Source organism: Manis javanica, chromosome 5, assembly GCF_040802235.1.
Source record: "Manis javanica isolate MJ-LG chromosome 5, MJ_LKY, whole genome shotgun sequence".
NCBI lineage: Eukaryota > Metazoa > Chordata > Mammalia > Pholidota > Manidae > Manis > Manis javanica.
This window is the reverse complement of record NC_133160.1, coordinates 84,425,674-84,437,925: the sequence shown is the minus strand read 5'-3', so window position 1 is coordinate 84,437,925 and position 12,252 is coordinate 84,425,674. Positions and strand designations below refer to the sequence as shown.

General features: G+C 39.0%; 1 protein-coding gene across 1 annotated transcript in view; it reads right to left on the bottom strand.

Moving 5' to 3' along the window:
- Nucleotides 1-12,252, bottom strand: part of PAPSS1 (3'-phosphoadenosine 5'-phosphosulfate synthase 1) — a 118,088-nt gene that overhangs the window by 70,256 nt on the left and 35,580 nt on the right. Inside the window, exon 5 of the mRNA XM_037020213.2 lies at nucleotides 4,927-5,045. Coding sequence (XP_036876108.2) covers nucleotides 4,927-5,045 — 119 coding nt within the window. The remainder of the gene's footprint in view (nucleotides 1-4,926; nucleotides 5,046-12,252) is intronic.

The window sequence follows — 12,252 nt, the reverse complement described above, 5'->3', positions numbered from 1 at the left end:
CCAATGCCATAGTAAAGAACATTAAAGAAACAATTCCTGGTAGAATTCATTTCAGAAGAGTCCCTCCAAAGTGATACCAAGCTTCAAACAGAAAAAATTCCTTGACTGCTATGGAGACAGCACTTCTCAGACACCTACATTCTCCGGGAAGTCCCAAACAACACTACCCTCCCTGCTCTAATAAGAAGTTATGGTACAATGGGAAATATTTGGTTTTTGTCCCTGATTCCTGGCACCAAACTGTTAAAACGCTTTGGAATCTCCTGAGTGGTAAGTGTCTTCTTTCTTTGGTATGATAATGAGATGACTCTAGGCTGCAGGGCTTATTCAGAAAGACCACCATAATTAGATGACTGGGACTTTCAGCTCCTTCCCCAGACCTCTGGGCTGCAAAAGGGGCCACAAAATGAGTTCAATCACCATGGCCAAAGATTTAAGCAATGGTGCCTATGCCACGAAACCACCATAAAACCTTAAAGGACAGGTTCAGAGAGCTGGTGCATTAGTAAACACACCAAAGATGTCATGTGCAGAGAGGGCATGGACACTCCACACCTCTCCTAGCCCCATACATCTCTTCCATTTAGCTGTTCCTGAGTTGTATCCCTTACAATAAACTGGTGAAATTTATAATAAAATAGTAAAGGGCTGTCCAAGTTATGAGAGTCAAACTATTGATGTGTGGGTATGGGCAGAGGTCTGGGAAACTCTCAAATTTGCAGTCAGTGAGGCAGAAACAATCGTAGCTGGGCACCCTATTTGCAGCTGGCATCTGAAGTAGAGGAAATCTTGTGAGATTGAGCCCTTGATCTGTGGGGTTTGAGCTAAATCTGGATAGTTTGTAGCAGAACTGAAATGAATTGCTGGACACCCAACCTGTGTCACAGAATCAGAAAATTGGTATGATAAAAAAAAAGAAACCCTCAAGAAACTTGGACCAAAGAGGAGATTAAGTTTACTTAGCTTTATTATTTCAGAATAAAAGTTGTGTTGTATGTGGCACAATAACCCAGGCACCTTCGCCACTCAGACCACTTGGGAAACTACCATAGTGATTCAAGTGAAGGGTGGTTAGAAGCTAATCTAGGAGAAAGGCCACTTTCTCCCATATTCTAACAACCAAATAAATAATTTAAAAGACAAAGCCCCACATACATGTCCCTAATAACTCAGTAAATGTTATCTATCTTCTGTTTTAAACCATGAATGAAAATGAAATCATTCAATTATCAGATTGACTGGTAGGTATAATATAAATTAGTATCTGTATAAAAATAAGAGCAATTAGTATAACCATTAGTTGGGACCAAGACATTAATTAAGCCAACAGAGACTAAGTCAAGAAATGGCACCAAAAAAAAAAAAAAAGAAAGAAAGAAAAGAAAAAAGAAATACTGTGCTGCTATATATAAAGATAATAATAAGAAAATACGCAGCTTGGAACCAAACTGCAGAATACCTTGAACACAAATTACTTTAATTCTATAAACAATGGGAAAATCAAGAAATGTTTTTTAGTACAAAAAAAGAAAGGATTAGACCACACTTTAGGAAGATGACTCTGTGAACAATGGAATAAAAAGCATACAGAACTGGGGGTAGGGTGACCAGTTAAGGGAGTATTGCGTAGGGTGAGCCTAAAGTCACACAGCGGCAGTTTACCCTCAATTTTTAACCATTAGGTGGGGAAAAAGAGAGGTAGAGCCCTGTGCATGACTGACACTACATGAGTCTGTATTTTCATTTTGTAGAATCACAGTTGAAAACCAACTTAAGACTAAATACAGTGTGGGACCCTGGATTAATCCTAAAACAGGAAAGGACATTAGTGGAAAAGCTTGTAAAATTCAAATAAGTTTGTGCTTTAGTTTATAGTATCTTAACAAAGTTAGTTTCTAAGTTTTGAGAAATGTTCTATGGTCATATATGATGTTAACATTAAAGGAAGCCAAGTGAAGGATGTTTTTAGACTTACATAAGAGTTGTAAAATGTTCTCAAAATAAAGCTTTTGAAAAAAAAGAAATCATCTGCCCACTACAAAAACAAAAATAAGCCTCTATGTAGACAGCGCATCAAACCCAAAGAAAGCTATTCTAAGTAGGGCCTCAAAGAAGTGGTTGCCACCTGGAGGGAAGAAAGAAGGGAAGAAGAGGAGTTACCTGCTGTATGCATTACACATTAGAAGTGTCTGAACTATCTGTGTCTATAATCCATAAAATGGCTTCAGGGAGTCACAAGTCCCCCAAAATTACATATAAAGGTATCTATGTATTTTCCTGAAGTCAAACACTTAAGAATCACTAATAGTTAGATATGAAAAATAGATGACCTAAACAGAAAATAAAACTATGTATAATACTCTAATATTGCTATGACAAATCACAAGTTAGATAGATTCAATGTACAAAAAATGCAAACAAAACTACAATCAAAATAAGGAAAATATGGGAAACATAGCTCCAATGCAAATGACAGAATTAATATCTACTGATTTCATACAAATTTACAAGAAAACTATAAACAACCCCAACTGAGTAAAAGTAGAACAAGAATAGACAGCCTGCTAAAAATGAAACAGATTCCATAACAGAACTCCACTGGCAAGAGGAAATAACAGCTCATCTATAAAATCATAAGCTTTCTTAAACCCATCCCAGAGCTGAGGTCCTAAAGCAGTAAGGTGAACTGCTTCCAAAGAGTGACAAGTCCCCAAAGACAAGACAAGACACATGAACTGTTTTCTTTTAGTGGAACATGGAAGGAAGAGGAGGCACAATAAAGGCAGCAAAGAAAGGAACAGTTAAAATATTCTTAAAACTCTTAAAGGCTGAGTGTGGACCAGTGGGATAGGTTAGTCTAACAGAGAACCCCAGACACAAGGAGTTCTATACTCATTCACAAACAGGCCTACAACGGGTGCTCGGAAGACAGCTCGGAATCAGGTCTGGAGATGAGAGAGCGAGCTCCCCTTAGGGGTGTGTAGGCACAAAATTCTGCCCACTCCCTGAATTGCTGTCTCATACAACCCAAAAGTCTTAAGCTGATGGGAAAGGGCAGGAAACCCTCCCAGGTTCCACTGTTTCCAGGGGAGGGAGAGAAACAAATATGGTCTGCTATTAGGACACAGAAGAAACCTGGCCCATGATCCTGAACTGATACAAACCACACATCAGCTAAAGCATGTGAGGAGCAGACAACTCACCTTCCAAGACCTTCCATGTTCAAAGCGCAGGTTGGCAACCATGCAAGAAGTGGCAGGGACATTGAGAGAGACCAACTCCAAGACCCTGGAGCATAGGTCCTGCCCTATACTGAAGCTGGGCCAGCAGAACCGAGAACAACCTCTGTTCTCCCTTGCACTAGGTAATAAACAACAGCAGTTTACTGCTGAGAGAAGAGCAAGAGCATGGAGAGTGCTGCCCTTCTGTGATACAGGCATGCAGAGAACACTAAAAACCAACAAAAACCCTCCAGCGGGCTTGATCCCACACTAAGCACCAGGTAGGAAAGCCTACGACTGGAGAAATTTGAAGCTGGTACATTAAGAGTAACTACAGAATAAGGAACCCAAATCCAGCCAGCTACTGACTAAATTAACTCAACTTATTACACTAACCGTGTGACAGAAACAGTATAATGACCAGAGCATAAATACTATATACTCAATCTCTAATGTTCTTCTAGACACAATTCCCAACATTCAATAAAAATTATGATACACCAAAAAGAGAAAGAAAAGCTACCCACTGTTAAAGAGACACAGTAAGATCCAGAAGTGGCCCAGAGGTTGGAACCACCAGGCAGGACTTTAAAATAACTATCATCAATATGTTAAAGGATCGGATGCAAAAGTGGAAAATAAGCATGAACAGATAGAGAATTTCGACAGAAAGGTATACACTATACATAAATAAAAGAGAGCCAAATGATGACAGAATTTTTTTTTGACAACTGTCAAGAGTTTAAGAATTCTTTCTATGGCCAAATCAATATATATATACTGGATAAAGGTGAGGAATCAGTAAACTCAAAAATATATCCAGACACAGGTGATTAAAAAAAGCTGTATGTCTAATATATCCAGTAAAAGATACTAGATCAAAGAGCTTTATGGTAACAGGATTTAAAAAATCAAGAGGGGCTTCAGATGCTATAAGCCACAGGTAGGATGGAATGAGGTACAACGATCCATCACTGTCTGTGTACCACTATGTCAGCAGTCCCTGGGCAGCACTCATAGCAAAGCAGGGACACAGTGACTAGGCAGGAGAGTACCCACTGATACCCCCACATAAGGCCAGGTCCTCTCCAACTGAGGGAACTGTGGGACCCTCTGCTGGGACAGGGGAAGTATAGAATAAGGACTAGGGAGGAAAGACAAGTAACTTCTGCACACTGAGTCCTCATTAAACTCAGAGAGAATCAGGTACTCACTAGTGGGCCTGAGTGCTCTGGATCACATCAGGCCACTTTATGCTCCCATATGCTCAGGAACCAGACAAAGGGCTTGATGACCGGGAACTTTTCCCTCCCAAAATTCAATCACACAGACACCATCACCTTGTCACAGGGAAAATCTGGGCACTCTCTAAATGTCTAGGAAAAGTTAACTACAGTATACACTTCAACTCAAAAACATAACAATGCCAAGCTGTACAACTGAATAATCAAAGATGAATTTTCTCTGTTGGGTATTTGTGTGGTAAAATTACTAGTCAAACACAAGATTATTTGTCATGCCTCCTGTGGTTTACACTGACTCTAACACAGTGACATACACACAAAGAAACTGTTAGCATGATGAAGAATTTAAAATACAAATGTTATTCCATTTGCCACCTTTTCATATTTTTCTTTTTGCAGGGGGATGGTAACGAGGTGGAAATCATTTTTCTTTGATGATTCCCTCTTTGCCCTTCTCTTACCCGTTCCTGCAGAAGTTCAACAACTTGCTGGACACAGTCATTTACATCACAGGAGTCTGTTTTCAGCACCAATTCAGGGGCCTCTGGTTTTTCATATTCAGAATCAATCCCAGTAAAACCTATAAAAGTTACCAGAGAATAGAACGGGGTAGAAATTAAAATTAAAATAGGTTTATTTCTTCAGTGCAAGTCTCTGCTCTGTGGGTTCATATTCATAAAGATCCTTCTAAGTTACAGGGTTACAGTATTGAAACTTCTTTCTTAGGAGAAGGTTTCTAATCGAACTTCTGTTTTGTCTTTATACACATATAAATGATTCTCATTGTTCACAGTAGTTATATTCAATAAAGTTGCCTCACATACTAATTCAGTGAACACTGAACCATTCTTCCTAGAGGAAATATGGGGTTGGATTCCTGTGAAGCTAGCCTCTTGTCACAAAATTCTTAACAGTGATTAAAATATAACTGTTTTATATGTGTTTCTGTTTAAAGACACCTTATTTAATACGTATTGTTGGTTCTTTAACACTAAATCCATGTCCAACACACCATAACTCATGTCTGAATGAATCTTAACTAACACACGTTTTCTTCACCAGGCACATCACATCCTTCCTGCACGTAGGAATACTAGACAGTATTTCAGTGCTATGCCTGAAGGACATTTAAACAGCAAAATCACCAACAAAAAGCAAAAAAATGTAAAAAACACAGCACTCAGAAAAAAATAATTCTGGCTAAAACACTAGTTCTTAAGCTGACGCTCAAATGTGGCTATACACTAGATCAGCAGGTCCGAATATCCATGAGATGCTCATTTCACTATTCTGGGGTACAGCCTGAGCATTGCATATTTTTAGAGTTCCCCCAGGTAATGCTAATGTGCAGCAAAGCTTGAGAACCATGGTGTTAGAAGGCTTGGCTTAACATTTTAAAAGTCTAGGAATTCTCTTCCTAGCTAAATTATCTCGAGTGATTATAATAAATGTACTCTATTATAAGGAAAACGTTTATATTTAAGTAGATAATGATTACTTGAGTAGTAATCATGTCAATAAGTGTCAAAATGGCTGCCACAGGGATACATTTACAGTCTAGTAAATGCCATGTACAGGCCTGAAGCCTAAAGTCTACTGAATGTGTGCAATCTCATCTGCCCTTGAAGGTTTACCAATGTGGCTGTGAAAGAGCATCGAGAGGCAACTTTTTAAACACCACTCTGAGTTAAAGAGATCCTTAGAAACAATGAGTAAAAGATTCTTGGGAACAAACAACTCTACAACCAGGAACTCTTACCTCCAGGGCAAACCTAAAATAAATAACTGTGCGTACACATGCACATATGTATATAATTAACCCAAAGAACATTTATCAATGTCTACTCAGAGGAATTTAAACAAGTAAATCAGTCAGGAAAGTAAACATGAACAACATGTGTTAGGACCTGCTGATCTAGTGTATACCACATTTGAGTATCAGCTTAAGAACTAGTGTTTTGGCCAGAATTATTTTTTCTTCCAACTATTTTATTGTCAGTCACCACTTAATACTTTTGGGAATACTGGTAATGCAAAAATTTCTCCTTGAGTTCAGGACTTCATGTGATTCTTAGAAATATGAAATAGAAGCAAAATGAAGTAACTGGGCTGTAGACTTGGAATATATGTTTTAGAACATTTATCAGTGTCTACTCAGAAAAATTTAAGCAAGTAAATCAGTCAGAAAAGTAACAACTAATATGTAGAAAACTAAACTGATACAAATACACTCCCAGATAGGCAATGCAAACCTGAAGTGACTCAAGGTATTTTAGATGCAGTCTTATTCATCTTTGTAGCCTAAGCACTGAATATATACCTTGCAAATAGCATTGATCAATGTGTGCTGAACATCAGATTTCCACTCACCCTTCTAATCCATCCAGCAGGCACTTAGATGTGTGTGCCAGGTATTATTGTTTAAGGCCAGGCACTGTACTAAATTCTAAAGATACAAAAATGCTCAAGACATCCCTGCTCCCTTGAAGCTTACTCCAGCAGGGCACACAAATCTACCTCTCTCACAAATCCATCCTTGCAAAAACAACAAAACCAGCTACAATAAAAATAAGTACAAAATTTAGACTTCAGGATCCTGGACACATCACTTTGTTTTTCTTTGCCCAATCTTTATTACAAAAGACTGAAATGAAAAATGTGCATCAACAGAGAAGGAGACAGAAGTTAAAGGGCTAAACTGGCTTTTCTCCCATTGTCATAAATTATTCAGGTCAGCCAGCCTATTTTTTCTGAGTCAAAAAATGCAGGCTGGAGGAGCCAAGATGGCGGCATGAGTAGAGCAGTGGAAATCTCCTCCCAAAAACATATATATTTTTGAAAATGCAAAAAATACAACTATTCTGAAAAGAGACAACAGAACATACAGGACAAGAGCCAGACTACATCTACACCTGCGAGAACCCAGCGCCTCGCAAAGGGGGTAAAATACAAGCCACGGCCCGGCGGGACCCAAGAGCCCCTCACCCCAGCTCCCAGCAGGAAGAGAGGAGTCAGAGCGGGGAGGGAGAGGGAGCCCAGGACTGCTAAATACCCAGCTCTAGCCATCTGCACTGGGAGTGCAGACAAACAGTGCAAGAGGTGCTAGATACCAGGGAAACGGGACAGTAAAACCTGCAAGTGGGTCCCTGCAGCCGGCGCCCCTGAGACAAAGAAAAGAGAGTGCTTTTTGAAAGTCTTAAAGGGACAGGAACCCCACCGCTGGACGGAGGCATCCCGGCACTATCAGCTCAACAGCTGGGAACCCGGGGAACTCCAGGCACCTTAACCCCCGGGGCAGCAGCGCAGCTCCAAGGCCCCTCACAGCGATAAACAGCCTCCCGCTCATTCCCGCCACAGCAACCATGCACGGAGCTTCCTTCACAACAGCCAGGCAAGAATCAGAAACCCCATCTGCGTGCAACTGCCCAGCACAAGCCATGAGAGGACACCGTTCTCCCAGGAGAGGAAGGCCACAAACCAGCAAAAAGGGACATTCTCCCAGCGGGCACATGCTAACTACCCACAACTATCTCTATCACCATGAAAAGGCAGAAGAATTTGATACAGACCAGATTAACGCAGACAGTCTCCCCTGAAAAAGGAATCTGGGGACTAACCAATCTTCTTGAAAAAGAATTTAAAACTAAGGTCATAACCATGCTGATGGACTTGCAGAGAAATATGCAAGAGCTAAGGAGGGAGAATACAGAAATAAAACAATCTCTGCAAGGATTTAAAAGTACAATGGATGAGATGCAAAAGGCCATTGATGGATTAAAAACCAGAGAACAGGAATGCATAGAAACTGATGCAGAGAGAGATAAAAGGATCTCCAGGATCGAAACAATATTAAGAGAACAGTGTGACCAATCCAAAAGGAACAATATCCGTATTATAGGGGTACCAGAAGAAGAAGAGAGAGAAAAAGGGATAGAAAGTGTATTTGAAGATACAATTGCTGAAAACTTCCCCGAACTGGGGGAGGAAATAGTTGCTCAGACCACAGAAGTACACAGAACCCCCAACAGAAGGACCCAAAAAGGACAACACCAAGACACATAATAATTAAAATGGCAAAGCTCAAGGACAGGACAGACTTTTAAAGGCAGCTGAATAGAGGAAAAAGGTCACCTATAAAAGAAAACCTGTCAGGCTATCATCAGACTTCTCAACAGAAACCTTACAGGCCACAAGAGAATGGCATGATATATTTAATGCAATGAAACAGAAGGGCCTTGAACCAAGAATACTATACTTAGCACGATTATCATTTAAATATGATGGCGGGATTAAACAATTCCCAGACAAGGAAAAGTCGAGGGAATCTGCCTCCCACAAACCACCTCTACAGGGTATTTTAGAAGGACTGCTCTAGATGGGAGCACACCTAAGGATAAATAGATGTCACCAGAGAAAATAAAATCACAGCAAAGAAAGCAGACCAACCAAATAGTAACTAAAGGCAAAAAATAAAATCAACTACCCACAAAAGCAGTTAAAGGAAACACAAAAGAGCACAGAATAAAACACCCAACATATAAAGAATGGAGGAGGAGGAATAAGAAGGGAGAGAAATAAAGAATCATCAGACAGTGTTTATAATAGCTCAATAAATGAGTTAAGTTAGACAGAAAGACACTGAAGAAGCTAACCTTGAACCTTTGGTAACCATGAACCTAAAGCCCACAATGGCAATAAGTATACATCTTTCAATAATCACCCTAAATGTAAATGGACTGAATGCAGCAATCAAAAGACACAGAGTAACAGAATGGATAAAAAAGCAAGAACCATCTAAATGCTGCTTACAAGAGACTCACCTCAAACCCAAAGACATGCACAGACTAAAAGTCAAGGGATGGAAAAAGATATTTCATGCAAACAAGGAGAAAAAAGTAGGTGTTGCAGTACTAGTATCAGACAAAATAGACTTCAAAACAAAGAAAGTAACAAGAGATAAAGAAGGACATTACATAATGATAAAGGGGTCAGTCCAACAAGAGGATATAACCATAATATATATGCACCCAACACAGGAGCACCAGCATATGTGAAACAAATACTAACAGAATTAAAGGAGAAAATTGAATGCAATGCACTCATTTTAGGAGACTTCAACACACCACTCACTCCAAAGGACAGATCCACCAGACAGAAAATAAGTAAGGACACACAGGCACTGAACAACACAATAGAACAGATGGACCTAATAGACATTTATAGAACTCTACATCCAAAAGCAACAGGATACACATTCTTCTCAAGTTAGCATGGAATATTCTCCAGAATAGACCACACACTGGGCCACAAAAAGAGCCTCAGTAAATTCAAAAAGACTGAAATTCTACCCACCAACTTTTCAGACCACAAAGGTATAAAACTAGAAATAAATTGTACAAAGAAAGTAAAAAGGCCCACAAACACATGGTGGCTTAACAACATGCTCCTAAATTATCAATGGATCAACAACCAAATCAAAATAGAGATCAAACAATATATGGAAACAAATGACGACAACAACAACACAAAGCCCCAACTTCTGTGGGATGCAGTAAAAGCAGTCAACTATACAGCAATTCAGGCATATTTAAAGAAGGAAGAACAATCCCAAATGAATAGTCTAATGTCACAATTATCAAAATTGGAAAAAGAAGAACAAATGAGGCCTAAAGTCAGCAGAAGGAGGGACATAATAAAGATCAGAGAAGTAAATAAAATAAAAGAAGAATAAAACAATAGAAAAAATCAATGAAACCAAGAGCTGGTTCTTTGAGAAAATATACAAAATAGATAAGCCTCTAGCCAGACTTATTAAGAGAAAAAGAGAATCAACACACATCAACAGAATCAGAAACGAGAAAGGAAAAAGCACGACAGACCCCACAGAAATACAAATAATTATTAGAGAATACTATGAAAACCTATACACTAACAAGCTGGAAACCTAGAAGAAATGGACAACTTCCTAGAAAAATACAACCTCCCAAGACTGACCAAGGAGGAAACACAAAATCTAAACAAACCAATTACCAGCAAAGAAATTGAAGCGGTAATCAAAAAACTACCCAAGAACAAAACCCCTGGGCCAAATGGATTTACCTCAGAATTTTATCAGACATACAGAGAAGATATAATACCCATTCTCCTTAAAGTTTTCCAAAAAATAGAAGAGGAGGGAATACCCCAAACTCATTCTATGAAGCCAACATCACCCTAATACCAAAACCAGGCAAAGACCCCACAAAAAAAGAAAATTACAGACCAATATCCCTGATGAACATAGATGCAAAAATACTCAACAAAATATTAGCAAACTGAATTCAAAATACATCAAAAGGATCATACACCATGACCAAGTGGGATTCATCCCAGGGATGCAAGGATGGTACAACATTCGAAAATCCATCAACATCATTCACTACGTAAGTTAAAAGAAGGACAAAAACAACATGATCATCTCCATAGATGCTGAAAAAGCACTCGACAAAATTCAACATCCATTCATGATAAAAACTCTCAACAAAATGGGCAAAGAGGGCAGGTACCTCAACATAATAAAGGCCATATATGATAAACCCACAGCCAACTTCATACTGAAGAGCGAGAAGCTGAAAGCTTTTCCTCTGAGGGAGGGTACAAGACAGGATGCCCACTCTCCCCACTGTTATTCAACATAGTACTGGAGGTCCTAGTCATGGCAATTAGACAAAACAAAGAAATACAAGGAATCCAGATTGGTAAAGAAGAAGTTAAAATGTCACTATTTGCAGATGACATGATATTGTACATAAAAAACCCTTAAGATTCCACTCCAAAACTAGAATCTATATACTACAACTAATATCGGAATTCAGCAAAGTTGCAGGATACAAAATTAACACACAGAAATCTGTGGCTCTCCTATACACTAACAATGAACTAATAGAAAGAGAAATCAGGAAAACAATTCCATTCACAATTGCATCAAAAAGAATAAAATACCTAGGAATAAATCTAACCAAAGAAGTGAAAGACCTATACCCTGAAAACTATAAGACACTCTTAAGAGAAATTAAAGAGGACACTAACAAAGGGAAACTCATCCCATACTCGTGGCTAGGAAGAATATCGTCAAAATGGCCATCCTGCCCAAAGCAATATACAGATTTGATACAATCCCTATCAAATTACCAACAGCATTCTTCAACAACCTGGGACAAATAGTTCAAAAATTCATATGGAAACACCAAAGACCCCGAATAGCCAAAGCAATCTGGAAATGAAGAATAAAATGTGGGGGGTTATACTCCCTGACTTCAAGCTCTACTACAAAGCCACAGTAATTAAGACAATTTGGTACTGGCACAAGAACAGAGCCACACACCAGTGGAACAGATTAGAGACTCCAAACATTAACCCAAACATATACGGTCAATTAATATATGAAAAAGGAGCCATGGACATACAATGGGGAAATGATAGTCTCTTCAACAGATGGTGCTGGCAAAACTGGACAGCTACATGTAAGAGAAAGAAACTGGATCACTGTCTAACCCCATACACAAAAGTAAATTCAAAATGGATCGAAGACCTGAATGTAAGTCATGAAACTATAAAACTCTTAGAAAAAAACATAGGCAAAAATCTCTTGGACAAAACATGAGCCACTTCTTCATGAACATATCTCCCCAGGCAAGGGAAACAAAAGCAAAAATGAACAAGTGGGACTATATCAAGCTGAAAAGTTTCTGTACAGCAAAGGACACCATCAATAGAACAAAAAGGTACCCTACATTTTGGGAGAATAT